The 26,054-nt window shown below is 43.1% G+C and overlaps 1 protein-coding gene across 1 annotated transcript in view; it reads left to right on the forward strand.

The window, feature by feature from the left end:
• The window catches only part of LOC122449695 (tubulin-specific chaperone cofactor E-like protein), a 161,419-nt gene extending 143,132 nt beyond the window's left edge, over nt 1-18,287 (forward strand). The window contains exons 21-30 of the mRNA XM_043481606.1: nt 60-346; nt 2,410-2,690; nt 5,654-5,764; nt 6,985-7,187; nt 8,354-8,517; nt 9,447-9,695; nt 14,486-14,648; nt 15,980-16,067; nt 16,382-16,498; nt 17,511-18,287. Of these exons, the coding sequence (XP_043337541.1) occupies nt 60-346; nt 2,410-2,690; nt 5,654-5,764; nt 6,985-7,187; nt 8,354-8,517; nt 9,447-9,695; nt 14,486-14,648; nt 15,980-16,067; nt 16,382-16,498; nt 17,511-17,611 (1,764 nt within the window). The 3' untranslated portion in view covers nt 17,612-18,287. The remainder of the gene's footprint in view (nt 1-59; nt 347-2,409; nt 2,691-5,653; nt 5,765-6,984; nt 7,188-8,353; nt 8,518-9,446; nt 9,696-14,485; nt 14,649-15,979; nt 16,068-16,381; nt 16,499-17,510) is intronic.
• The last annotated feature ends 7,767 nt before the right edge of the window (nt 18,288-26,054 follow it).

Below are 26,054 nucleotides of genomic sequence, written 5' to 3' on the forward strand. Positions count from 1 at the left end.
ACAGTAAATATTTGCCGATCTCTGCTTTGGGGGTCATTTACTTCTTTCTCCTTTAACAGGTGAATGGCACACAAGTGAATGTTCCGTTTATAACTGGCCTGGCAACCAAAATCTACAGCAGTGAGGGGTTCCTGGTGATTGACACCAGCCCCGACATCCAGATCTACTACAACGGCTACAACGTCATAAAAATCAGCATCAGTGAGAGGCTGCAGAACAAAGTGTGTGGCCTTTGTGGCAACTTCAATGGGGACTTAACTGATGATTACGTGACCTTGCGGGGGAAGCCAGTGGTGAGCAGCGTGGTGCTGGCCCAGAGCTGGAAAACCAATGGCATGCAGAAGAGGTGAGAGTCTCCAGTCACTAGATTCAGTGGTCCCAGTCCTCCTGTGTCTATGCCGGATGTTGACGAGAAAGGCACTTCATATAGCACCACCCCTTCCTCTCCTACAAAGAGCTAAGCCCAAGATCTTTGGAGTTTTCATCATGCAAACAGGCACAGTAATTTCTTGAACAGCAGAGGAAGTAACTAGGCTTAGATGATAAGTCTAAATTTTTGTGTCATCCAGCCCTTGGCCAAACAGAAGAGTGTTCCCAGGATTAGAACTCTAAAGCCTTGACCAGCTACCCAGCTGGTCAAGTTTAATTTAACTGCAACTGGGCATCCTTGCTGAGGGTGGGATTAAGAGTTAACACAGGAGAAGAGGGTTATACCTTGCTCCCTAGTGCTGAGACTTCATGTCTGCTCCTGCTAAGTCACTTCAGTCATATAACCTACCAGCCTCCTCTGTCCATGGAATTCTCCAGGCAAGAGTACTGCTGTGGGTCACCATGCCCTTCTCCAGGCGCTCTTCCTGACCCAGGGATTGAGCCTGCGCCTCCTATGTCTCCTGCATTGGCAGGCAGGTACTTACCACCAGTGCCATCTGTACCTCTTACCAGAGGCTTGGTTGCGTAGGCAGAAGTTGGTGGGAGTCTAGAAAGCCCAACAAGAAAGTAGAAGTCACTGAGGTTATTATCAGGCCCCTCTCTGGCCAGCTGAGATAGAAGGAGCTAAGCAAGTTATTTCAAAGGTGTTTAACTTAAGAGTCCTTCCAACTGCCAAATTATGTTAATTCCTCTCAAGTTCTAGAGATACACTTCTCTTTCTTGGCATTTCTTTGCTTGTACAATGATTCTGTCCCCTTGAGCCTTAACATGCCAAACATCAGCTGAATTCCCAGATGTGGGAATGAAGCTCTCAACCCTCTTTGACTTTTCTGCAGGTGTAGACTGAAAAATGTGCCATAAATTAGACCATCCTGTGAATTGTGGGACCCAGAGCTGGAAAGAACCTTGGGCACAATCTGGTCCAGCCTCTTCCTTTTCTAGGTGCAGCGGAGGCTAGAGTGGAATGATTTAGATGAGGGGGCACAGTAAGTGTCAAAGCCCGGATTAGATTTCAGAATTCCTAATGTGATGCTTTCTCTAAAATGTCACTTCTGGGACCCACAGTTAGAAAAATGACTCCTTTGCACATTATACTATTCTGGGGCTTCCAAAGATGAGCAAGATTCAGCTCCTCCTTAGGAATCATCATTCTGTTTGAGTTTCCTTTCCTTTCTTATTTCCTTTTTTTCTTCTTTTATAAATGGTTTTAGCCTGACACCAATTTTCTTGTGAAGATTTTCCTTATGGTCTCTGGTAACTAAACTGGAAATGGTTTAGAAGCTCCTAGATGTCCTTTCAAATCTTTTACTTTAACAACAGTTGTTACTTTTATTTTTCATTAATAATAATGTAATTATCATTATTGTTATTGGTTATTATAGCAATATCATAGCAATATTGGTTAATAGTTATTGTATCAATCATATCAGTCAATTATATCAAAGGTTGTTGTTATAGTCACTAAACAACAGAGTTGATCGTGTCCAACTCTGTGACCCCATAGACTGTAGCCCTCCAGGCTCCTCTGTCCATGGAATTTTCCAGGAGGCAAGGATAAGGATAAAAGGCAACCCAGTGGAGTGGGTTGCCTTTTCCTTCCCTAGGGGATCTTCCCAACCCAGGGGTCGAAGCTGCATATCTTGCATTGGCAGGTGGGTTTTATTTTTTTACCACTGAGCCACCAGGGAAGCCCACATCAATGGTTAATGGTTATTATATCAATATCTACCCTTGCCTGCCACATTGGCTACTATCATTTTGTTTTACCCTCGCTCATCCCAGTGGTGTAACAGGAGAAATTACCTTGGCTTTCGAATCCTAGCCTGGGTTAAGGTTGGGGTCAGCACCCATACTCACTTCTGGGTGAGCTGAAGAGGTCACCACTGTGGTCTCCCCTCCTCCCACCCGCACCCCCACCCGCACTGGCCATCTCAGATGCCTGGTGTTGCCTCCTAGTCTGACCACGTCTTTCACCCCCAGCTGCAACGAGCTGCAGTTCTCACAGTACGCAGCCATGTGCGACAACGTGCACATCCAGAACATGCAGGGAGACGGCTACTGCCTGAAGCTCACGGACATGAAGGGCTTCTTCCAGCCCTGCTACGGGCTCCTCGACCCCCTCCCCTTCTACGAGTCCTGCTACCTGGACGGCTGCTACAACCTCAAGAAGTTCCAGCTGTGTGGCTCCCTGGCCGCCTACGGGGAGTCCTGCCGCTCCTTCGGAATCCTCAGCACCGAGTGGATTGAGAAGGAGAATTGCTGTAAGGGAATTATTTTATTTCTGCAGACTCTTCTCTGAGTCAGAAAGCACAGCTTGGCCAGTGGCGTCACTTTGTCTGGGCCTCGCCGGCTGGTCTCCATCTCAACCTGTAGATCTGCTTTGGGGGTTGAAGGGTGGAGAGGTGTGGGCTGCAGGAGATTCTGTGAGGGGGCACTTTCAGTGGAGCTTGACTCCCCCCTAGGTCCAGTTATGGAATTCAGAATATCAACTGAGGAAGGTGGGGTTCTCTGGGTTGGAAGAGCACCAGTGTAGTGACTTCTAAGATAGCAGGACAGAGCATGGGACTCCTAATTGATTTCAGTGCCCCAAATTCAGCTCTCCAAAGGCTCCTTTCACATGAGTCAGAGCCCAGATCACAAAGAGAAGGCAGGTGGCAAATGGCAGATTGAGCTGGCTGTATCTGCCTGATTGCAAGGAAGCCATGATTAGATTTATAAAGGGATTATACGTGTGCTATTGATAAAATAAAAATCTATAGACTCTTGCATTTTTTTCTGTAGTAAGAAAACTATTTTGATGTCCATTATCCATTATTCTCTTTGTTTTCTTGCCATGTTAATCAGATAGATGGAGCAAGTAAGTGTGTGCCTAAATGCACATAAATTTGCCATATCCGTGTATGTGTGTCCATGTACAGAAATGGTCACTCTGTCCCATGAATGCAGTGTGACATTGCAGTGTGTGCTTGTCCCTCAAGTCACACCACCACGTGCATATGGGTACCGCCGTGAAAACTGGCCCTGTTTGCTTCAAGACAGAGTGTTCTCATCAGTTTGTCTGCACGCCACACCTGACAAGAGTAGGAATACACAGCTCAGAACCTAAAAACAATGTCAGTAATTAAAATATGCACTCAGTGATTTCAGAAACTCTTAAGCAAATGGAGTAGTTTCTGTTGGCAATCAATAGAAATGTTTTGTTTGATAGCTTTAATATTTCACCCTCTTCTGTTAATAAGCAATACTTTAAAGAGCCTAAACTGTTTTGAACTTCAGAAATTGTCTGGAATTTTTAAAAAAAAATATCAGTTTTTGTTTTTAACCTCAAAACTTACCTCTGTATTGGGCATGCTGTATTTGCCAAGTAGTAAATGGCCCACTCTGTTTGTAAGTGAGGTTTTCGCCTTCTCGGGAGCTGTAACTCCACACGTTCTCCCCCTCATTCTCCTGGGTGGTTTGCATATTGTGTTAATCAACCAGCACAGTCTTTGGGTGGCTGCTGTGTGCTTAGCACTGTCTTAGGTGCTGAACACACTCGGTGATAAATGGGTCTTTAGAAAAAGAAGCTTTTAAGAAATAAGTATATTTGGTGGAATATTACTTAGCCCTAAAAAGAAATAATGCCACTTGTAGCAACAAGGGTGGACCTAGAGAGTCTCATACTGAGTGAAATAAGTCAGACAGAGGATAAGAAATATCCTATGGCATCCCTTATGTGTGGAGTCTGAAAAGAAATTATATAAGTGAACTTATTTACAAAACAGAAAGAGCTTCACTGGTTTAGAGCACAAACTGATGGTTGCAGGGAGGAAGGATGGGAGAAGGGATGGTTAGGGAATTTGGAATGGTCATGTACATACTGCCAAATGTGAAATGGATAACCAACAAAGGGCTACTGTATAGCCCAGGGGACTCTGCTCGATGTTATGTGGCAGCCTGGACGGAAGGGGAGTTTGGGGGAGAATGGATACGTGTACATGTATGGTTGGGTCCCTTCATTGTTCACCTGAAACTATGACAACACTGTTAATTGGCCATTCCTCAATACAAAATAAGAAGTTTAAACTGCAAAAATAATAAGTAAGTGTATTTAACTGATGGTGAGGGCTCTACTTTAGACACCTTTCTAGGAATTAAGACAGACGGATGTGACTCCATTCCTGTCCTCTCACCTGTCATAATAGCTATTTAGCAGAAGGTTAGGAGAAGCGTCTGCAGTTACGGGACAGCTGGAGGGGTTTGTTTTGTTTTGTTTTTAAACTCTTGAAGCTAACTTGGCTCATGCTGGAGTTGAATCATGGCTGTTTCTTTAACACTTACTGTTAGAAACCATGACAACGAGGAAGATTATTACACCTGGATAGGGAGCAAGAGTCTTTAAATAAAGAAATGAGTGTCTAAAAGAAAGTGTTTTCCATTAGTGGTTCTCAAACTGAGATGTTAATGAGCTTGCAGGTGGCCTATGGGCTCATCTGCTACAGAAATACTGTTTGTAATCTGTTGGTGATGACACTTCACATACATTTGTATTTTACTTAGAGTTTTCCCTGTTTTGGCAAAAAAAGTGCCATTAATCTCAGTCAATGCTGGCGAGTTGTGTGTAGATTTTTGTTTGTCTGTTTTTACAAAATTAAGTAGAAGCATGTGGACCATGAATCAGGAACAAAAAAAAAAAGACTAAGAAATCCTGGTTTAAGGGACCTCTCTGGGACCTTACTGGCCCTGAAATCTTCATTCTTGACAACTACTTGTTGAACATCTACGTGAGGTGGCCAGGTATTGGGAATATAGAGGTAAATGGTTTGGACTCTACAGCTTATATAATGTAAAGATTCTGATGCACATGATGGTGGTACAGAGCAGTAAGTGCAGGAATCTTGGGACATGCTGGTAGTTCAGCTTGTTTGTGTCTCCCATCCTCCTCACTTACCTTCACTTGTGCGTGACTTTGGGTACATTTCAGCTGTGATGCCAAGTTATACTAGTTAGCTGGCAGAGATTGTAAGGGTTGGAAGAGATAATGCCACCAAAGCATGAAACACATAGCAAAGACCCAATTATTAGCTATCGTCATTACTTCCTGGAAGGCTGCCCTATCTGTGAATTTGTGCCATCTGACCATCACCAGGTCCATTGGAGTGGCAAGTTCAGAATATGACCACATGCTGCTGGGCATTGGAGTGAAAATCAGGTTGTGTGTGTTTCTGTTTGTTTTCCTTTTTAGCAGGAGTGGTTGAAGATCCTTGTGTGGGGGTGGACTGTCCCAACCGAACCTGTGAGCTGGAAAATGGAGGGGAGCTGTGTGGCTGCATTGAACCCCCTCCCTATGGAAACAGTGAGTGATACCTGTTGCCCCACCCCCAAGACAGGCCCAATGGGAGACGCCTGGCAGCCCTGTAGGAAAGCTCCTGGATGGGAGACCGCGTGTCCCACACTGTGGGTTAGAAACCCAAATGACGAAGTTTTCATGAGCATTTAAGCAGAACAAGAAAGGAACCCGACCTCTTCAAAGTAGGCTAATGTTCATTTCCTTGTAGCTACATCCCTTTCTTCAATAAATGATAAATGTAAATTTGTACATTCATAGAATCAGTCAGCTCCGTCTGAGGCCACGTTCAACATCAGAGAGATCCAAATTGATCTTTTAGACTCACAGAGAGATAGGGTGGTTTGGTGAAAACATGAAACAATCAGGACGAGAGTGCCAGGTACTTAAACACGTGTTTAAAGCCAGCTTACCTTCCCTGAAGCTTTTCAGCAGGTTCCAAAGGAAACTGAAATGTTGAAGCAAACTGCAAGCAATTAGGGCTCCACGTCCTGTTCTTAACCACAGCCCCCTTAAAGTAGCAATGACCTTGTCCCTGGCCCAGAGCACACCTGTTTTGTCAGCTTGAAGGGGAGCTGCTTTGCTTCCCAGCTCCGTGCCCTTGGTTGAACCAGGGAACTCAGGAGGCATGTGCTACGTTTAGCATCATCAAATGAAAGCCTGGTTGACCAGAAGGCTCTGCAGGAGGGGATCACGTGAGTTGTTCAAAGGTTTCACCAGGGCAGATGAAAGTGTTTCTCTCTGTTTCTTTACTGCTTGTTAGCCTGTGTTTGTGCACTCATGGAAAATGCCCATTGGTGCATCCCATGACAAAAAACAAGAGCTCCTAGTGCTGGCCTGGGTACCAGCTGGGCTGTAGGGCATCCTGCCTAGGGCTGCCCTCACTTGAATCATGTTTTTTAGCCAGGCCACAGCAAGCTAGACACGGTATGGAGCTTACAAGAGTAGCTACTACCAGAGTGGAACAGGAATCCTGGGTTTAAGAAGAAAGGACCAAAGATGCTTTGTATAGCATTTTCGTCTTTTAAAAAAAGTCTCTAGCATTGCTCAGGTTATTGCTTTGAATGACTTCATACACTGATTGAGATTGATCAGAGCTCTGTTAGATATACCAAAGCCTCCGTGTGAAGATCATCAGCCTCTTCTGAAGAGGACAGGGTACCACGCCCACTCCCGCAGCAAGGGGAGCTCACAGTGACTCACCTGTCATAATACCTGTGTCCCCACAGACTCCCACGACATCATTGATGCAGAGGTGACCTGCAAGGCGTCTCAGATGGAAGTGTCCATATCTAAGTGCAAGCTCTTCCAGCTCGGCTTCGAGAGGGAGGGCGTGCGGGTCAATGACAGGCAGTGCACCGGCATTGAGGGCGAGGACTTTATCTCCTTTCAGATCAACAACACCAAAGGGAACTGTGGCAACATTGTGCAGGTGAGCATCGGGGGCCAGAAGGAGCACCCGGCCTTGGTGTTGGCAGCTCTGGACGTTTGCACGTTGATCGTCCTTAAGCCAGCTTCAGGGGTCTAACTTAGAAACATGCTCCTTGGAAGACAGCAAAAGACACCCATCACTGAGTGCTAAGTGGTTGGTTGAAGTGAAAGCAAGATAAGTGACAGACTTCCTTCCCTGCTTTGCCCTGTCTGCTGTCATCCTTTGCCCTGAACGTTGACACATGTTTTTATCTCTTTCGTGCTTTTATTGTTCTTCCAGGTAAAGACAGCTGGCTTCAGCTATTTTGAGGGGCAAGGGTGTCCCAGACATCATTTAACAGTTGGCTGCAGAAATATAGCAAGGTCACAACTTTTTGTCTTGGGCTGTCCAATTTCTAGGTTAGCAAAGCATCTCACTTCTCTTCCTCCTGTGCCTTCCCGCTATCTTTTTTTTTTTAATTTTTTTATTGAAAAATATTTGCTTTACGATATTGTGCTGGTTTCTGCCAGTCATTGTCATGAATCAGCCACAGGTATACATATGTCCCCTCCCTCTCGAAACTTCCTCCCACCTTCCACTCCCTGCCCCTCCGGGTTGTCATAGAACACTGGGTTGAGCTCCCTGTGTCACACAGAAAATTCCCACTGGCTATCTATTTTACATATGGTAATATATATTTTGTTAACTATATATTTTGTTCATTAACACTTTTTAATCAGCGAGTGAAAGGAGCAAGATGGTAAAACATGCATGTATCCATTTTGGAACTTGTGGGCGTGCCTGGTACAAGATTTGACAGAGAGGGGATTTTGAATTAAGAATTGAAAGATGATATGTATATTACCTCGGGATGGCAATACTTCATGCTGTCCCCAGCTTGGGTTCCCACAGATAACTGGGGGCTGGTAGTACTTAGAATTCAGTGGTACATGAAATCACCCTTGTTGGGCATTCAAAGTTATCAGACTGAAGGGTGCTGTTGCCATCCATTTAATACTTTTTTCTTCCTTACTAAATGCTGAGACTAACTCCATCCTGATTTATACTGGCCTCTGGGTTATGTATGGAATGAAGCCATTTATCCACTTTCAGGCCCATGGATTTAAAATGCAAGCCACATACTCACACCCAGATTTAATGATTTCTGACCTTCCTTTGCTCTGCAGTCCAATGGCACTCATATCATGTATAAAAACACTATTTGGATCGAAAGTGCCAACAATACTGGCAACATCATCACCAGGGACAGGACAATCAATGTGGAATTTTCATGTGCTTATGAGCTGGATATCAAGATCTCCTTGGACTCCGTGGTGAAGCCTATGCTAAGGTAGAGAATCTCACGGGCTGTGCACATCGCTCTGTCTTTTCCTTGACAGTTAAGGTTAGCCTAATCAAAATTGCTAGCATCTGTCTTTGAAGCACTAAGAAAGAATAATTCATGTTTTCTGAACTCAGATGTCTTACACCAGTGCTATTCGATAGAACTTTCTGCAGGGATGGAAATGTCCCATATCTGTACTGTCCAATGCAATAGCTGTATGTGGGCATTGAGCACTTGAAGTGTGCCAGGGGAGAGGGGCCCTGAGGAAGTGAATTTTTAGTTTAATTTTAATGGCCACGTGTAGCCTATTAGACTTTAATTCTCTCTTCCTTGGCTTTCCCTCTGCATTTTCAGCTTGGAAAATGGTAGGTAATTGGATCGATAACATTGTTCGGGGTTCCCTACTCATGACTGTGAGAACCTGAATATTTCCTGCCATGTCAGTAAACAAAGGATGTCACAGTCATCAGTGATGGCAGCCACCATGAATGGTGAGCTGATGAGACCTGAGGCAACTCAGGAAGGAAAGAATACCTGCCATCTAGCAGCCACTAGACTGTAGCCACTCCCTAAGTTGAGCCCTGAGAAAAAGAAGCTTAAGATGTGAAAACAGGATACTGGCCCCAGATAGCTGAGGTGCATATCCAAGGAATGATTTCAGTGAGCCCAGACTCTTGGATCTTCCCATACATAGAAAAGCACTAAATTCCTTAACTTGGGATATCTGGTTTTCTTTAATTAACAATAATTTTTGGATGTTCAGATTACTGGCCCTTTGTTGCAAAACTTCTATATAACCTGGCCCCTCCCCTCCCATTCTTGGAGCAGTTCTGTCAGGGTCACTTGAAGTCCTACAATTTCCCACCAAGTAAAACATAACTCTCAACTTTTAGGTTGTGAATATTTTTTTAAGTCCACAACTTTTTCCCTTATAGTGTCATTAACCTGACGGTTCCAACTCAAGAAGGCAGCTTCACCACCAAGATGGCACTCTACAAAAACGCCTCCTACAAACATCCTTACCGCCAGGGTGAAGTTGTGCTGACAACTCGAGATGTGCTGTACGTTGGGGTCTTTGTGGTCGGAGCTGATGCCACACATCTCATTCTGACGCTGAACAAATGCTATGCCACCCCATCCCGTGACAGCAACGACAAGCTCCGATACTTCATCATTGAAGGAGGGTGGGTAGCCTCTTCTCGAAGGTAGTCTCAGAGCCTTTAGTGTTAGATTTGTCTACATCTTTTTTAGGGAGGAGAATGGTAACTAACATTTGTTGACTACTACACGACCAGCATTTTGGACCCAAGAACTATCTAATCCTCACGACAATGTATGAAGTAAATATGATAAGCTCCTTTTTTATAGACGAGAAGGCTGAGGCTTAGTGAGATCAAGCAATTCTTGAAGTCACACAACAATTTAGTGGTAGATCACCAGTTTTCTGTGGCATTAACTATAAAATGCTCTATTCTCAATGTGATCAAACAGGGCATTCTGTCCTACCTACTTTGAATTTCAATCTGAGTTGAATGTGGATCAAATGTGGATCAAATCTACAAATGAAAGGAGGTAATGAGAATTACTAAAGTTGGTGAATAATGCATCTATCAAAATTTAAAAGGAATTGGATTAATAGCCTGTAGGTGAGTTTTTCTACTCACCAGTATGTGCCCAGCACCTAGTATATTTCCTGAAAAATAGTGGTTATGCAACAAAATTATTGAATGAATGAATGGGTGAATGAAAAAGAAGAAAAGACTATGAACCAATCAACAATCATGATAATTATCTTTATTTTTTAAAAACACTCAGTGGTTTTGTCAAGCAACAATAATTTCTTAACAGGTTTATTGCATACATAATTTATGTGCAATAAAATGCATTTGCTCTAAGTGTAAAATTCAACAATTTTTGGTAAATTTACAGAGAAGTGCAACCATCACCATAATCTAATTTTGGAACATTTCCATCACCCTAGTACATGAATTCTTAAAAGCAGATGACTGTATTAATCAAAATTCTTTCTTTTATAAGTGGTAGAGATCATTTCAAATAAGTTTATGCAAAAACAAAGTACTTAGCGTTTACAAAACCGAATCACATAAGTAGATGTGGCTTCAGGAATAATTGGGTTCAGGGGGCCAGTTGCTGTCAACACTCCCTCCCTCCCTCTATCCTTTGTCTCTCTGTTTCTATCATTGTCTCTGTCTTTCTCATTGTCCTCATTAGACACCGGCATTTTTTCAGCATTGTAACCCCCAGGGATGAGCATTCCTTCTAATCCCAATTCAGGGAATCCCTGGGAAGGAGTATGATTAGCTTTTCTTAGATGGATTCCCTCTTCTTCGTTTGGAGAAGATGCAACATTAAAGTGCCTAGTGTCGAGGAGGACAGTTTTTTTGACCCTCTTAGGGTTCCTGGCTGGGTCTGAAAATCATATGGACAAAGATTAACAGGAGAAAAGCATACACATTTATTTAATATAAACTTTACATGACATGGGAGTCTTCATAAGGAAATGGAGACTCTAAGAAATCGTTTAAACTGAGTATCGTTTTGCCCCGTTTGACAAACAGTGGACAGTTGTGGATATGATAGGTCGGTCGTGTGTGGTCACTGTAGTGAACTGAGGGAAATCTTAGCAGACTCTTCAGACTCTTCTCAGCACCCCCTTGACTTCGTAGATAAGCATGCTCCTTTCCTCTAGTGTACCTCTCACAGGAGAGTTTTATGGCCTCTTTCAGGGGAGAAGAGTGACCTTCCTGATTCTGTCATTTTTCTCAAACTCCTTCAGTTGAAAATATTCAAGGTAAAAAAAAAAAAAAAAGAAAATATTCAAGGTGCCAGATTTGGGAATAGTGTTTCTTGAACCCTGTCTCAGGCCTGAGTCGGCATCCTTCTCTGGGGTGCCGTGGATAGGGTATAATTAGCCATGAAATTGGGGAGGGAAGGAATAATCCCCCCAAAGAAGACTATGCTTCTAGGCAGACAAACAATAAACAGCCACTGTTTTGCAGATGAACAGGCTCAGAGCCTGAATACAGCTCACCCAAGGCTACCTAACCAGCAAGGGGCAGAGGAAGAATCTTTCAGGTACCAAGATGCATCAACTCCCCACCTGGCCAGGTGTGGCTTGTGGCCTGGGTTGCTAAGGCGTCAAATGGGATTTTTGGCAAAGGCCTCATTAAGGCACTACCTTTCTGGGTTGAGTTTTAGCCTCCCTGGAGGCGGAGGGAAGGGCTTGAGGATTACATGGTATCTTGCAGATCCAGATGCTCAGGCTAATGTAACAGGTCTCTTTCTCCATGTGTTCCCTTGCTCCCCACCCCATCATGGTCTTTTCTCCCAAAGTAAAAGGGCTACGATTTGAGCCACTGTACAAACCCTGGTGGGTGGGCTCGGGCCGCCTTTGAAGGACACTGTGGCATTTAGCATTTTTTAAATAGTATTTAATAGAGTTGACCCAGAGAGGGAGAGTAACTGAGCACGTTCATAAATCTCAGCTTCCCCCAGGGTCTGGATGAAGGTCTTCAAATTAAACTGTTGTTGGGTGAGAAGTAATTTCATCATGTGAGAGAATTTTAATTCATGAGTCCTTTTGACCTTTCTTGGGGGAATGTGGTTATTGTTTTTTCTTTTTTTTTCCAGTGAGCTTATGGAAAAACTGACGCTCAGTGCGGAATGACTGAGCAACAGAATGATTCTGCATTGGAATTTGGGGGGAGGGGTCAGCTGCTTCTCTCCAGCTACACAGGGTGGGGTCGCAGAGATGCCACCACTGTCTACCAGTGATGCAAAGGTCTGAGCACATGAAAGTCACTTCTCTGTTCTCTTTGTATGCCCAGACGGAGGAAAGGACACCGTCCTTCCAATTGTGGACAAAGGATCCTAGTGTTCAGTTTGTTAGCCCCCTAAGGCAACATCCAGACAGCCTGTCCCTGCTTCCCGAGGCCCCTTCCTTGTGCTTCCTGTTTTTCTGACACTTAAATCTCAAATCATCTCTCTGGGAGTTGGGGGTCTAGTTAAGAGGGAAGGTTTGGGGACTTTCCTGGTAGTCCAGTGGCTAAGATTCTGCATTCTCAGTGCAGGGGGCCTGGGTTCCATCCCTTGTCAGGGAACTGGATCTCATATGCTGGAACTAAAGATCCTGCATGCCGAGAGGAAGGTAGAAGATGCCACGTGCTGCAACTAAGACCTGACACAGACAAATAAATATTTTTTAAAAAAAGGAGGGAGGAGCTCCATGAAGACCAGAGGGCTGAGAACACTGTAGAATCCTTGAACCAATTTAGATTATTCAGATGAGTCACAGTGACAAGGAAAAGTATGGCTAGTAAGTTTTTGTTTCAAAGCTTTTAGGAAACTATTGCCTTACAGACTGAATCACCAAACTAAGTAGGTGTGGGGATCCTGAAGAATAACATCAATTTAAAATTTTCCTTATCACTAAACGATTGAATTCTGTGGGCCAGGGAAAGTAAACATAAGGAGAAGAACTACCCTTTTTATCTTGATTAGATTTTTTAAAGAGCTTCTTGGCTGCCACGGGCCAGCCTTGGCCATGGAAGCACAATTCATTCATTCATTCACTGATTATTTCCAGAGTTTTTTGGGGGTCTAAAAATTAAGTATAATGTTAACACCACATTTCAAAGAAAACAGTTCTGAGGGTTAATACTGTAATGTTCCAAAAGTAAAAATACAATTTATGTATAATTGTGTATACACAGAGAGAGAGAGAGAGAGGGAAACGTTCTCTTGGAGTTAAAAGATGTGTCATAGGTTTTATTTTTCAGGCAAATATTTGTATGAGTTTGACTATACAGCATCTAAATATTCTTTTTTATTTAAAAATTTTATTTATTTTTTACAGTAGGTCCTTGTTGGTTATGTATTTTAAATATAGCAATGTGTACATGTCAACCCCAAACTCCCAATCTCTCCCTTCCCCCCACCCTACCCATTTGGTAACCATAAGTTCTTTTTCTAAGTCTGTGAGTCAACTTCCGTTTTATCATTTTTTTTTTTTAGATTCCTCATATTAGCGATATCATATGATATTTGTCTTTCTTTGACTGATTTAGTTTGATAATCTCCAGGTCCATCAATTTGCTGCAAAAGGCATTATTCCATTCTTTTTAATGTCTGAGTAATATTCCATTGTATATATGTACCACCTCTTCTTTTGAAATACTTACTGCATGCCCATCAGTGTGTTGGAGACACAGTTACAATTACACCTTGGTTCATGTTCCCCAGGGGCTCAGCAGGGTGTTGTCGGCAAATTCAGGCAAGGCCACTCGTTCCTGCCTGGTCAAGGCATACTTATACTGGAGGGGGAACCACAGACGGGCATTGGAGAAAGAGCAGGGTTAGTTAGACGTGCAGAGAGGCTTCCAGGTGGGGAAGCAGCATGTGAAAAGACCCTGGGCATAGGAGACTGCGGTCCATTTGGGGAAGCCAGCGAGTGGAGGCAGATACCTTCATCCCTTGCCTGTTGGCTCAGGACTGCAAAGAGGGGAGGAGGGTGGTCCCTTCAGCTGTCTGTCTTCTCCAGCTCCCACGCGCTCTCACTCATAGGGAGACTTCCCAATAGAGCTTGAAAAAGGGGCCCCTCCCCAAATTGTTAATTAACTGAGAAAGTACAGAAGACATAGGGACTCATCTTGTGTTTGTTTAACTGATATCCGTAAAACACAGCATTCTGAAGGAGAGGGATGGGAAACTGACGTGTTTGGAAATTGAGTACAGGCCCTCCGGTCATTTTGTCTTTAGTTGCAGTTAAGATGCTAATTTGAGGCGCTATTTGACGCTTTTCCAACAAACTATGAAACTGTAAGGGAGTCCTAACAAATGACAAGCCTACACACTCCAGAGGTCACTTTCAAACTCAAAGGCATTTTTACCGTGCGTGATGGTTTTGTGTGGGACATGAACGTGTGAAGCAGAGAGTCCCTTTCTTTCTGAACAGGTGTCAGAACATTAAAGACAACACCATTGGCATCGAGGAGAATGGCGTCTCCCTCACCTGCCGCTTCCACGTCACGGTCTTTAAGTTCATTGGGGACTATGATGAAGTCCATCTACACTGCGCCGTGTCCCTCTGCGATTCAGAAAAGTACTCCTGTAAAATAGTAAGTGAGGGTGTGGAAATTCAACGCGCATCTTTATTTCTCACGGCCTCAGATTTCCCCACATGGGGATGGTGAACGCCAAGTTGGGTCGCTCTTTAGAGGTTCATTTTCAGGGCTCAAGGTACCTGGTGGTGGCTGAATAACAACCATCTTCAGATGCCCAGGAGTGATAGCCATCTGTGCCGGAACAACAAGAGAGCAGGGTGGAGTGATGACCGTTTACTCTTCTCTCTCTCTGAAATGTCAGTCTGTTGTTGGTGTCACACTAGGCCAGGGTTTCTTAAACCTCAGCGCTACTGACATTTTGGACCAAATGATTCTTTGCTGTGGGGCTGCCCTGTGCTATGTTGACTGTACAGCACATCTCTGACCTCCACCCACTAGACGCCTCTTACAACAGCTGAAATGCCTCCTGGAATTGCCCAGTGTCCCCTCGGGGAAAAACTGGCCCTTTTTGAGAACTACTATGCCAGAGCCTCAAGGAGCCAAGTCACCTGCTTCTGAAGTGAAGGCTGGGGGCAAGCTCTCCTCCACTTGGAAGCAAACTCCCAGGCTCAGTATGTACTTTATCCAGATCTCCTTTAGACAGGGGCAATCCCACAGATTATCCAGATCCATGCTCTGGGCCTGGGGCTCTGAGGGACTGGCAGATGAGGTGACAAACTCATCATCTGGTCCACACCAGGCTTATATCTCCACCATGTACAGCTATGTCCCTAAGGTTTTACTGCGCTGGTCCCTGGCCCCTAACCCTTAACATTGCAGCTTTACCCTCACCTCATGTTGACAGATGGCTTCCCAGGTGGCTCAGTGGTAAAATACCTGCCTGCCCATGCAGGAGACGAGGGTTTCACCCGTGGGTTGGGAAGATCCCCTGGAGGAGGAAATGGCAAGATACCCACTCCAGTGTTCTTGCCTGAAAAATCCCATGGACAGAGGAGCCTGAAAGTCTACGGGGTCGCAAAAAAGAGTCAGACGTGACTGAGCTACTGAACAGCAACATGTTGGCAGAATTGAGATGTAGGCGATGGCCAGAGCTGCTTACCGATGCTGGTCTATACATTACTATCTGATCTGATACAGGATCCTCCTTCATAGGAAGGGAGCCTCTTTGAATCTAATTCTAGTGTAGAGAATATATTAAATTCTGTTCAACATAAAGCCCCAAGTCCCAGGGGGTTCAATGATCAAGAATACATTGCTTCTAATTAATCTGAGCTGCAACAGAGCTCCAGGCTGAGCCCCTGCCTCTTTTGGAGGTGAGGATGTGGTGAAGAATAAGTTATCAGCTTAATTGTGTGAAATGTTCCCTTTGGTGTTCTGTCTTTCAGACTTGCCCTCAAAATTCCAGGACTGCCACAGATTATACCAAGGAACCTAAAGAACAGATCATTTCAGTGGGACCTATTAGGAGAAAAAGTATGTATGTTCCCTAAAACACTGTAAATGATTAAAACAAAGGGATTTGAAGATTCAGGCTGACTCTGGGGTGTGTTGTGCTTATGACATGGACCTGGTGAACCAGGAGCTTGAGGATGCCTGTTTGGGGTCCCCAGTTTGCAAAGGCTGCCGTAATCACAGGTGTCCATAGTGACATCCTTTCATGGACTACTAAAAACGCATGACAGTGCTAGGCCTTTTCCCTTGCTGCTCCTCTCTGTAAAGCCTTGCCCGTAGATATGAGTTGAAGAGCTACACTGTCTGCAGGTAACTTGTCCAGGGCTGTCTTTCAGGGCTGGACTGGTGTGAGGACAATGGAGGATGTGAGCAGATTTGCACGAGCCGGGTGGATGGGCCCCTGTGCAGCTGCGTGACGGGCGCCCTGCAGGAGGACGGCAAGAGCTGCCGAGGTGAGCACACAGCCCCGGGCAGGCAGCCAGGGGCACAGGGAGTGCTTGACTTCAAGAGGAGATGTTCCAATGCAAGGCCCAGTGGGTCAGCAGCTAGCCTGTGAGACTTACAGGAAGTAAGAAGGAAAGACGAAGCAAACACCCAAAGAATTTATTGTTGTTGCATCACCAAGTCATGTCTGACTCTTTTGCACCTCCATGGACTGTAGCCTTCCAGGCGCCTCTGTCCATGGGATTTCCCAGGCCAGAATACTAAATGGGTTGCCATTTCCTTCTCCAGGGGTTTTTTTTGACCCAGGGATTGAACCCACGTCTCCTGCATTGGCAGGTACATTCTTTACTGCTGAGCCTCCATGGAAGCCCACTCAAGGAATATGAGGATCTTTTTGTTTTTAAACCTGATCTTTTATCTAAAAGATGGAAAAAAAAATTTTTTTAAAGAAAATTATCCAGCCATTTAATAGGGCTTCCCTGTAATAGGTGGTGCTAATGGTAAAAAATCCACCTGCCAATGTGGGAGACACAGAAATCGAGGGTTCGATCCCTGGGTCAGGAAGATCCCCTGGAGGAGGAAATGGCAACCCACTTCAGTATTCTTGCCTGACAAATCCCATGAACAGAGGAGCCTGGAGGGCGATAGTCCATGGGGTCGCAAAGAGTCAGACACGACTGAGCAACTGAACACACACACACATCCAGGCATTTAAGAATCAAGTATTGACCTTGAATCTGGCCCCCAAGTCTAAGACTGGGGTGTGTGATCCATCAAACACACTTTACTGCAGTAGTCTTAGCTACCAGATTTCCCTGGTACCCTTTGAATTAGCAGGATTCATCTAGAGGTTGAGTTAATTTCACTTCCTTGCTGCCACAGTCAAGTCCATTTGGAGAAAGTGGATTCTTGGCATTGAATAAAGCAGGTGCCTTAATTTGAATCCACCAGGATGGCTGATCCATGTCAAGCAGGTACATTTTTTCATAGGACTTACCATGTCTCTCTTTCTGTTCACAGCCTCTAATTCTTCCATCGAACTTCAAGTTTGGATGCTGCTTCTCGTCATGACCCAGATTTCATTATGGCATTTTGTCTATAAGTCAGGCACGACCTCATAATTCACTCAAGGTTATATATAAAGTACTGTAATTTACTTACTTTGACCCCCTGTAGGCGATAAGGTGTGTGCCCTTAAGTCAGAACCTATTTGAAATTGTCCACAGTCTCAAAGTGATACCATCTCCCCCAAACGGTCAGAGTTCCAGAAAAGAGGGAAAAGCCATGCCACCCCCCCCCCCCAACTTTCAGAGTATGCAACCCGGCTTCTAAAAGTCAGCTGTGGAAAACATGTATCTTGCCTAACATTTCCAAACAGTTGTCACTAGGAACCTTGGGTTCACAGGAAAATCCAGTAAAGGAAAAAATTCTGGTGAGACAAGTCTACCTGGAAATCTAACCAGAGAAATCTACCCCACCAGTAGATCCAGCGCTGTGTCTGGATCACAGTTTTTACAGAGGGCGGGCCTGGTGGAGTGATAGTGAACATTGAGAAGCAGTGGTTGGAAGGCTCGACTCCCTCTGAGGGGTCCCTCCGATGTTTGGAAGTGTCTGACTTCCCATACTCCTGCGTTCTCCCCTCCCTGCCCTCGAGTCCGCCAGTCCTGCCAGGGCCGAGTGTGCACCTCGTATATTGTTTGCTGACCTGGGGAACCCCACCCCCCATCCTTCCCTTCAGACCCAGACTCTTCTCTTTTACAAATCAACCGAATAATTTTTAATATGTTTTATGCTTAAATAAACTCTGTGTTCAATTATTCTCATTATTTGGTGGCCAGAATCATTCATATCGATGTTAAGCTTTGCACACCAAATAACATCCTCTGATATAAACAAAGAGGCAGCTAGAGCAGCAGGGGTTGGAGCAGGTCGGCCCTGCTGGCCGGAGCTCCTATGCGTTTTGTTATGTGGCTGTTTGTTCTGACAGAGCATTAGCGGGGCGTTCAGTAAGGTGCTGAGTAGGAGAGAGGCAGTGGCCTCTTTTGTACATGATACAAAAACCCACATTTACCCTAATTAACTAAAAGTGGAGGGCCTGGTAAATACATCCCTGGGGTGCCTCTCTTTTTAAGGTTAAAAACAAAGTAAACACCACTTCCAGTTCATTTTGAAGTTGTTTTGGATTGAAGCTGAGGGTATTTCTGCCATTTCCTGGGACCTCTGGGAAACACTGAGCAGAAATCCTAGTGTCCTTGGCTCTGAGTGTGAGGATGATTCCTGTTGTCTTGCCTATAAAAGGCTGTCACTGTCACTGGACTGAAGAAGTGGGATGTAGACTGAGTCTGGGCCGAGCGGCTTTGTTCTCTCCGCCCCCAGGAGGGTCTGCAGGCTCTAGCTTGGCAGCCATAGCTGCTGGGCAGCCAGGAAGACAAGTGGTATTGATGGAGAAAAATATGCGTCTGCTTCAACTTGGACATTTTAGGATCTTCTGGGAAAATGCTGAACATTGAGATGGATTAAGGAATGAACTGCCCATTCGAGGTGAGATGCAGTACTTCTTCCTCACCATGATGGAAATTGATGTTATGCACATGTTCTTTTTTCACATGAAAATCCTCAGCTCCAGAGTTCCCCCACTTCAAGATCAGCAGCTTCAGAGCTAATGTTCAATTCTCATTTCCAGAGTCTAAGGTGTAGGTTTTCACAATCAGATTCTGAGTTGAACACAGTAACATTTATTTATTTCTACCTGATTGGGCTTCCCTAGTGGCTCAGACAGTAAAGAATCCACCTGCAATGCAGGAGACCGGGTTCGATCCTTGGGTCAGGAAGATCCCCTGGAGAAGGGAACAGATTCCCCTGGGGAATCCCATGGACAGAGAAGCCTGGAGGGCTACAGTCCATGGGTCACAAGCAACTAACACATGATTTCCTTACACAAATTTTAAACTGAAGATATATAAGGAGGAAATATTTTCCCATGTAATAACTTCTCTTTATTGATCTGCGTATCAAAGTCACTAGAAATTTCTAAATTAAAGACTACAATTGTTTTTTTTTATATTTTTAATTAAATCCTTTCTGGCCACACTTTGATTCTTGGCCTCTGGTTTTCTCACAGAGGGTTGACATCCTCACTTGTCATCAGGATAAGGTAGGTATGGAGGCCTAATGGAAAACCCCAGAGTCTAAGTGGCTTAAACAACAAAGGTTTCTCTCTTGCTCACGTCACGGGGCTCTGATCCTTAATTCCATCCTGGGAGGTGGTGGTGGATGGGGATTTCATTAGCTTTTTCTCCCTCTTATTTTTACTGAGCAACGTATTCTCTCTTCATAGGACCGCAGTACCACCTTTAGCATAAATCAGCCTTAGTCTCTGAGGTTCTGTGAGCTCTTGATTTTCTTCCATTGGTTATTTTTCTGTTCCTGTGTCAGAATCGCGTTTTTACGGAGATATAATTGACATCTAACATTATGTTAGTTTCAGGTATACACTGTAATGATTCAGTATATGTATATACCAGGAAATGATCATCACTAAGCCTAGTTAACATCCATCACCATTCATAGTTGCAATTTTTATCTTATGACGAGAACTTTTAAGATCTACTCTTCTAACTTTCCAATATAAAATACAGTTATTCACTATAGTTACCATGCAGTACATTACATCCCCAGGACATAATTATTTTGTAACTGGAAGTTTATATATTTTGACCCTCTTCAACCATTTCACTCTGTCTCTAGGAGCCACCAGTCTGTTCTATGTTTTTTTGTTTTGTTATGTTTTTTAGGTTCCCCAATAAATGAGACCATACTATTGGTTGGCTAAAAAGTTCCAGTTTTCCATAAGATGTTATGGAAAATGTACTTTTCGGCTAACCCAATATATTTGTCCTTCACTGTCTTGACTTATTTCATTTAGCATAATCCCTCAAGGTCTATCCATGTTATTGCAAATGGCAGGATTTCTTCCTTTATTATAGCCGAATAATATTCCATTGTGTGCGTGTGTATATTCAGTCACTCAGTCGTGTCCGACTGTATGTGTATGTACCACATCTCCTTTATCCATTCTTCCACTGATGGATATTTAGTTGTTTCCACATCTTGGCTTTTGTAAATAATGCTGCAATGAACACAGGGGTGCAGATATCTTTTCAAGTTAGTCTTCTCATCTCCTTTGGATAAATGCCCAGAAGTGGAATTGCTGGATCCTGTGGTGGTTCTATTTTTAGTTTATGGAGGAATCACCATACTATTTTCCAGAGTGGCCACACCGATTTACATTCCTAACAGCCAGGGGTTCCCTTTCCCCCACATCCTTGCCAACACTTGTTATTTCTCGATATTTTATTACCTTTTGTTGCTGCCAGCTCGATAGGAGACTTCGGGGCTCACCTCCGCAAGGGGAGAGTGTAGGAAACCACACCTCATAAGAGACACAACATGTCTATTCCCATTTCACTGACCAAAGTAAGTTACATGGCCAGAACTAACGTTCAGAGAGAGGGCACTGTGAACTTCCTGTAGCCTGGGAGGGAGAAGAACTGGAAATCTGTGGTGATGGCTGCCAAGTAGTCTTCGAACCAATCATGCCTATCTGTATTAAAGAGAAACATTTATCTATGGACTAAAAAGGAACAGATCCCTTAGCTGACTGTCTGCAAGAAGAGCTGGGAGATGGTCCTGACCCTTCTACAATGCTAATTTAATTCTCTGCTTGAAACAAATCATTCCATATCACAATACCTTAACTTTCCTCTCTATAAAATGAGAACTGTAAGCTTCTTTTAAAATATTCTTAGAAAATGACAGGATACAAACATAAACCGTATGATAGCATATATTTAGAGAACTCCAGAACATTGTCTTCTCCTGCCACTCAAAAAGATTTGCCTCAAGAAAGCTCAAGAAAGGGGGGGTGAAAGAAAGCACACGCTTAGCAAAGGTGAAAAGGGAAGCTAATTAGGAATCTTATTAACTTGGTATTTCTCTGATATCAAAAGAAACAACATCCTGGGGTCTGGCATTTCTGACAATTGGGAATTCTATAATTAGTTTCTTAACCAGTAGTAAGTATGCGCTCTATTCAAAACCCTAGTGCCAAACCTTGAGCACGAATTGTTTCACATTGTCTAATATTCTAGCTATTTTTAGAACATTTGACATTTAGTGAGAGCTTGAAGTCTAATAAAATTTCTTTCAACCAAGAAAATTAAGTAATTATTAAAAAAAAAAATGACAATCATACAGGGTTAGAGTAATAAAGAATTACTTCTTTACTAATTCTGAATTAATTTAGCATCTACACCATTCTGAACCTTCTGGCCTCTCTCCTTGAACTCGGGGATGTCTACATCTTGTATTGCACTGCAGTTTGGTCCTGGCTAGGAGAACACGATGGCATTTTTCAGCGCCCTGAATCACGGGCATCTGCGGCACACCTCGGTGAGAAAGAAGATCAAACAGCACCCTCTAGTGTCTGCTTTTATTTTCGCATGAAACACGAACGTACATTGAACGACACCAATCAAAATATGATTTCTCCCTCTCCTTGAAGCCTTAGACGTGGAACATTACCAGAATGTAGCTTTAGAGAACACGTCAAATGCCAAGGACATTTCTGGAGAACAGTATGATATTTATTCTTATGCACCCAGGAAGCATCATTCCAGGAAAAAAATAGCCGCTCTTGGCATCCCATGCAAATTTTGTCCTTAATATCCATTTCTCTTAACGTGTTGACAAAAATAGCTGTCGAGAAAAATTAAGTATCTCTTTAAAATGTTGAGAAATAAACAATCTGATCTGGAAAAAGCCATGAAATATTTAGTGGTCTTTCTTTCCCCACAGCAGACTGAAATACTTTCTTATGCGTCTAAAGCACAACAACCATAACTCTGGTCTGACTAATGGAAGACTCTGTTTGTGATGGTTTAATTATGTTTGCTGAAATATGACTCTCATATAAGACAACGTCTTCGTGGCAGAGGGACAGATCTCTGTGCCTATTGGTAGAAATAAAACACAAAAGACTCGTTTCATGTATAACTCGGCAATCAAATTTTGTTTGTTAAGAAAACAAATGGAGGAAAAATGTTCACTGTGCATTTTGCTGTGTGTTTCTGTTTGCATATGGCCTCTAGGTTAGCTACTATTTTATTCATTAGCGTAAAATATTGATGATGACACAGTTTTAAAACTCAGACATTCTCTCATTAGATGAAATAACAGTACTTTGTGCTCATGGAGCATCTTTCATAATGAATGCTTTCCCACCTGTATTTACTATTACTCAATCCTAAATCATGCAGCATTTTGGCATAGAAATCAGAGGGAAAGCATTAGGTTGAAGTTATAATAGCATTAAGTACCAGCTAAAGAAAAATGCAAGCCCACTCATATATGTGTGCTTGTAGGTTTATGTAGTTATTTCCAACTTCTAATGAGACACATGAGAATGATAGCAGTTTTTTCAGCCTTTTAAGAAGAAACAAACTGTGACACACAATTCTTGATTTCTCCCCCAAACTCTTTAATTTCTTTGTGGAATAGTTCAGGGTACAAAAATCCACTGATATCACCCTATTTTTAATTGGGCAAAAATATGTGATTTTACTGAAAAAGATAACATAGGTAATTACTTTAGAACTTGACAAACATTTACATTGAATTTCTGTAGACCTCATAGATTTTTTCTGATTTTAACACTATTCACAGACATATGCTATTAAGTTAATTATATGCTCATCAAAGACAAGAATGCAGGGCTCCTAGTGTTTTCCTCTTACCTGACATGAAAATTCTCAGTACAACCCGCTGTCCTGGTCCTTGACTGTAGTTTACATATCTATGTGGATCGTTCAGATCAAGGAGTTACAAGTGTATATTCAATGATGTTCTTCCTGAGTCCCAGAGTTCATGACTGCAAAATGCTGCATCCTTGCAAAGGAGGGAGTCTGCTCTCTTGAAGAGTCCTGCTCAGAAAGTAATTTGGCAAAGTAATTCCATGAGGGAAAATGATGGAACGTATAATTCAAAAGTGTCTAGGTGTCGTAGCAGAATAGTCAAGGCGTAGAATGAGCATTGTGGATGGCACAGAACAAATTTTTTTTCTTTTAACAAAGCCCCAGATCCTAAATACTTACTGTTAATCTCCAAAATAGAAGTGGAAATATTCTAAATTTTATTTCCAGATTAGCAAGATCTAGAGATGCTTGGCCCCTGTAGATTTTATTCACATCTCCCATGCGCTAACATTTACTAATTGTACTTTTGCCCTTTTGATCCTTTTCATAAACAATTCCTTTCATTAGTTAACTTTAAGTGGAAATCAAGAACTAAGTCAACAGAGGGAGAGAAATCTTACCTCCTTTATCTTAAAAACCCACCACCACCTTGGACCACAGTGAACAATTTAGCGAATGATTGCAATCAGTTTAAATGCACACTATTTAGGCAAATTGCCCTGAAAACACAGGCTGCCTAAATCTGAGAGAAACGCATCTTCACATATAACTCCAAATACTTTTAATTTTAAGAAAGTAGTTTATGACAGTCACAACAAATGAGGACTTTGTTGGGATTCCAGGTGTTACACTCCAGAAACACAAATTCATAAACGTCAGTTTTCCTGGTAAATCTCCATCTGTGACTCCTAGAAGCCTAGAAACCTCACAGTTACGTCGGCATGAACTCCTCATATCTTCTCTGCCTTGGAGTCTTCCATACTGTGTTGGTAGCTTAAAACTATGGGCTTCCCTGGTGGCTCAGATGGTAAAGAATCTGTCTGCAGTACAGGAAACCCAAGCTAAAGTTCAATCCCTGGGGCAGGAAGATCCCCTGGAGAAGGGAATGGCAACCCACTGCAGTATTCTTGCCTGGAGAATTCCACAGACAGAAGAGTCTGACAGGCTACAATCCATGGGATCTTGAAACTATAGAACTTAAAACGTGGATGGTGACTACAAATTTTCCATAATAAAATGTTGCAAAATGTATGGGTGTATTTCTAAGTCTTCTACCAAAAAGTGTCATTTTGATGTACTCAAATATTACAAAAACCACAAAATGTCTCATCTTTTAGTCTACTCTTAGAAGTGAGTCCCTTAAATGCCACCTCCAAAACAACTCCTACGGCAGTTTTGTTTTTATAAGCAACTTGAAAATGCAAGCATTTTCACCAATTCCTACATTAATTATTCCAATCCTATTCTGGATTTTTCCTTCTCACTGCATTCATTCAGGCTAAGTCGCTTCAGTCACGTCCAACTTTTTGTGACTCTATGGACTGTAGCCCGCCAGGCTTCTCTGTCCATGGGATTCTCCACGCAAGAATACTGGAATGGATTGCCAAGGCCTCCTCCAGAGGATCTTTCTGACCCAGGAATCAAACCCAAATCTCTTGTGTCTCCTGCATTGGCAGTCAGGTTCTTTACCACTAGCGCCACCTGGGAAGTGCTATGTGAATGCAAAATGAGAGTGGCATAATCCTTCAGTTTTTAAAGGTAGGACAAGGAGAGTTCACTTTAAAATGTAAGAAGGTGCAGCTGAGGATGGCAGAGAGAACACAAATGGATCAGGCTTGGCCCTTCTCCTGGGACCTTGAGAGAACCAAGTTGACTGGACCACCATCAAAGGTAACTCATGTCCCCTTCCAAAAATGTCACAAAAAGGAAAGTTCACTTCTAGTAAAACTCCTAAGCAGATTTCATTAAAAGGTGGGAGAAAATTATCTTAATTTTCTTTCTGAGGTATTTAGAAATACCCTAAGAAGGATAACTGTGACTCACTCACATTTAATTCAGTGAGTAAAAATGTAATGGAAACCAGATCCAAGAAATGAAATGGAGAGACAAGATTACCCTGAGGAAGAAAGTTTGAATCGAATAAAATATTCCTTGTAGAAACTAAGCAATGTAAGGAAAAGAAAAAAGTGTCTTGATACAATTACCTTTGGAACAAATGCGTATTTTAAAACAACACTAAACTGATTGAAGAACAAGTAAATAAATTTAAAGCCCAATCCATAAGACACATAAGAAATACCAATAACTTCCCCCTTGGACATTGTAAAACTATTAATATTTCCTTGGCCGATCTCTTTTGTCCAAGTCCCAGTCATTAAGATAGCTAGGTGAAGTCACTCAGTCATGTCCGACTCTTTGTGACCCCATGGGCTGTAGCCTACCAGGTTCCTGCGTCCATGGGATCTTCCAGGCAAGAGTACTGGAGTGGGTTGCCATTTCCTTCTCCAGGGGATCTTCCTGACCCAGGGATCGAACCCAGGTCTCCCGCATTGTAGGCAGACGCCTTACCGTCTGAGCCACGAGGGAAGTCTCTTTAGGATAGCTAAGGTTCCATTTATTTCTATAGTTGTATGTGCGTGTATATAAATGTAAGGCTCCAGAGTGAGTTGTAAGGAAAGACTCTCATTATGGTGAATCTTAAAATTTGTAATATTTAGCACTGAGCTTTCACTTCCCCCACCCCCCGCCTCCCGCCCCGCACCCTGAGCAGCATATGGGATCTTTGTTTCCTGACCAGGGATTAAACCTGTGC

Source organism: Cervus canadensis, chromosome 11, assembly GCF_019320065.1.
Source record: "Cervus canadensis isolate Bull #8, Minnesota chromosome 11, ASM1932006v1, whole genome shotgun sequence".
NCBI lineage: Eukaryota > Metazoa > Chordata > Mammalia > Artiodactyla > Cervidae > Cervus > Cervus canadensis.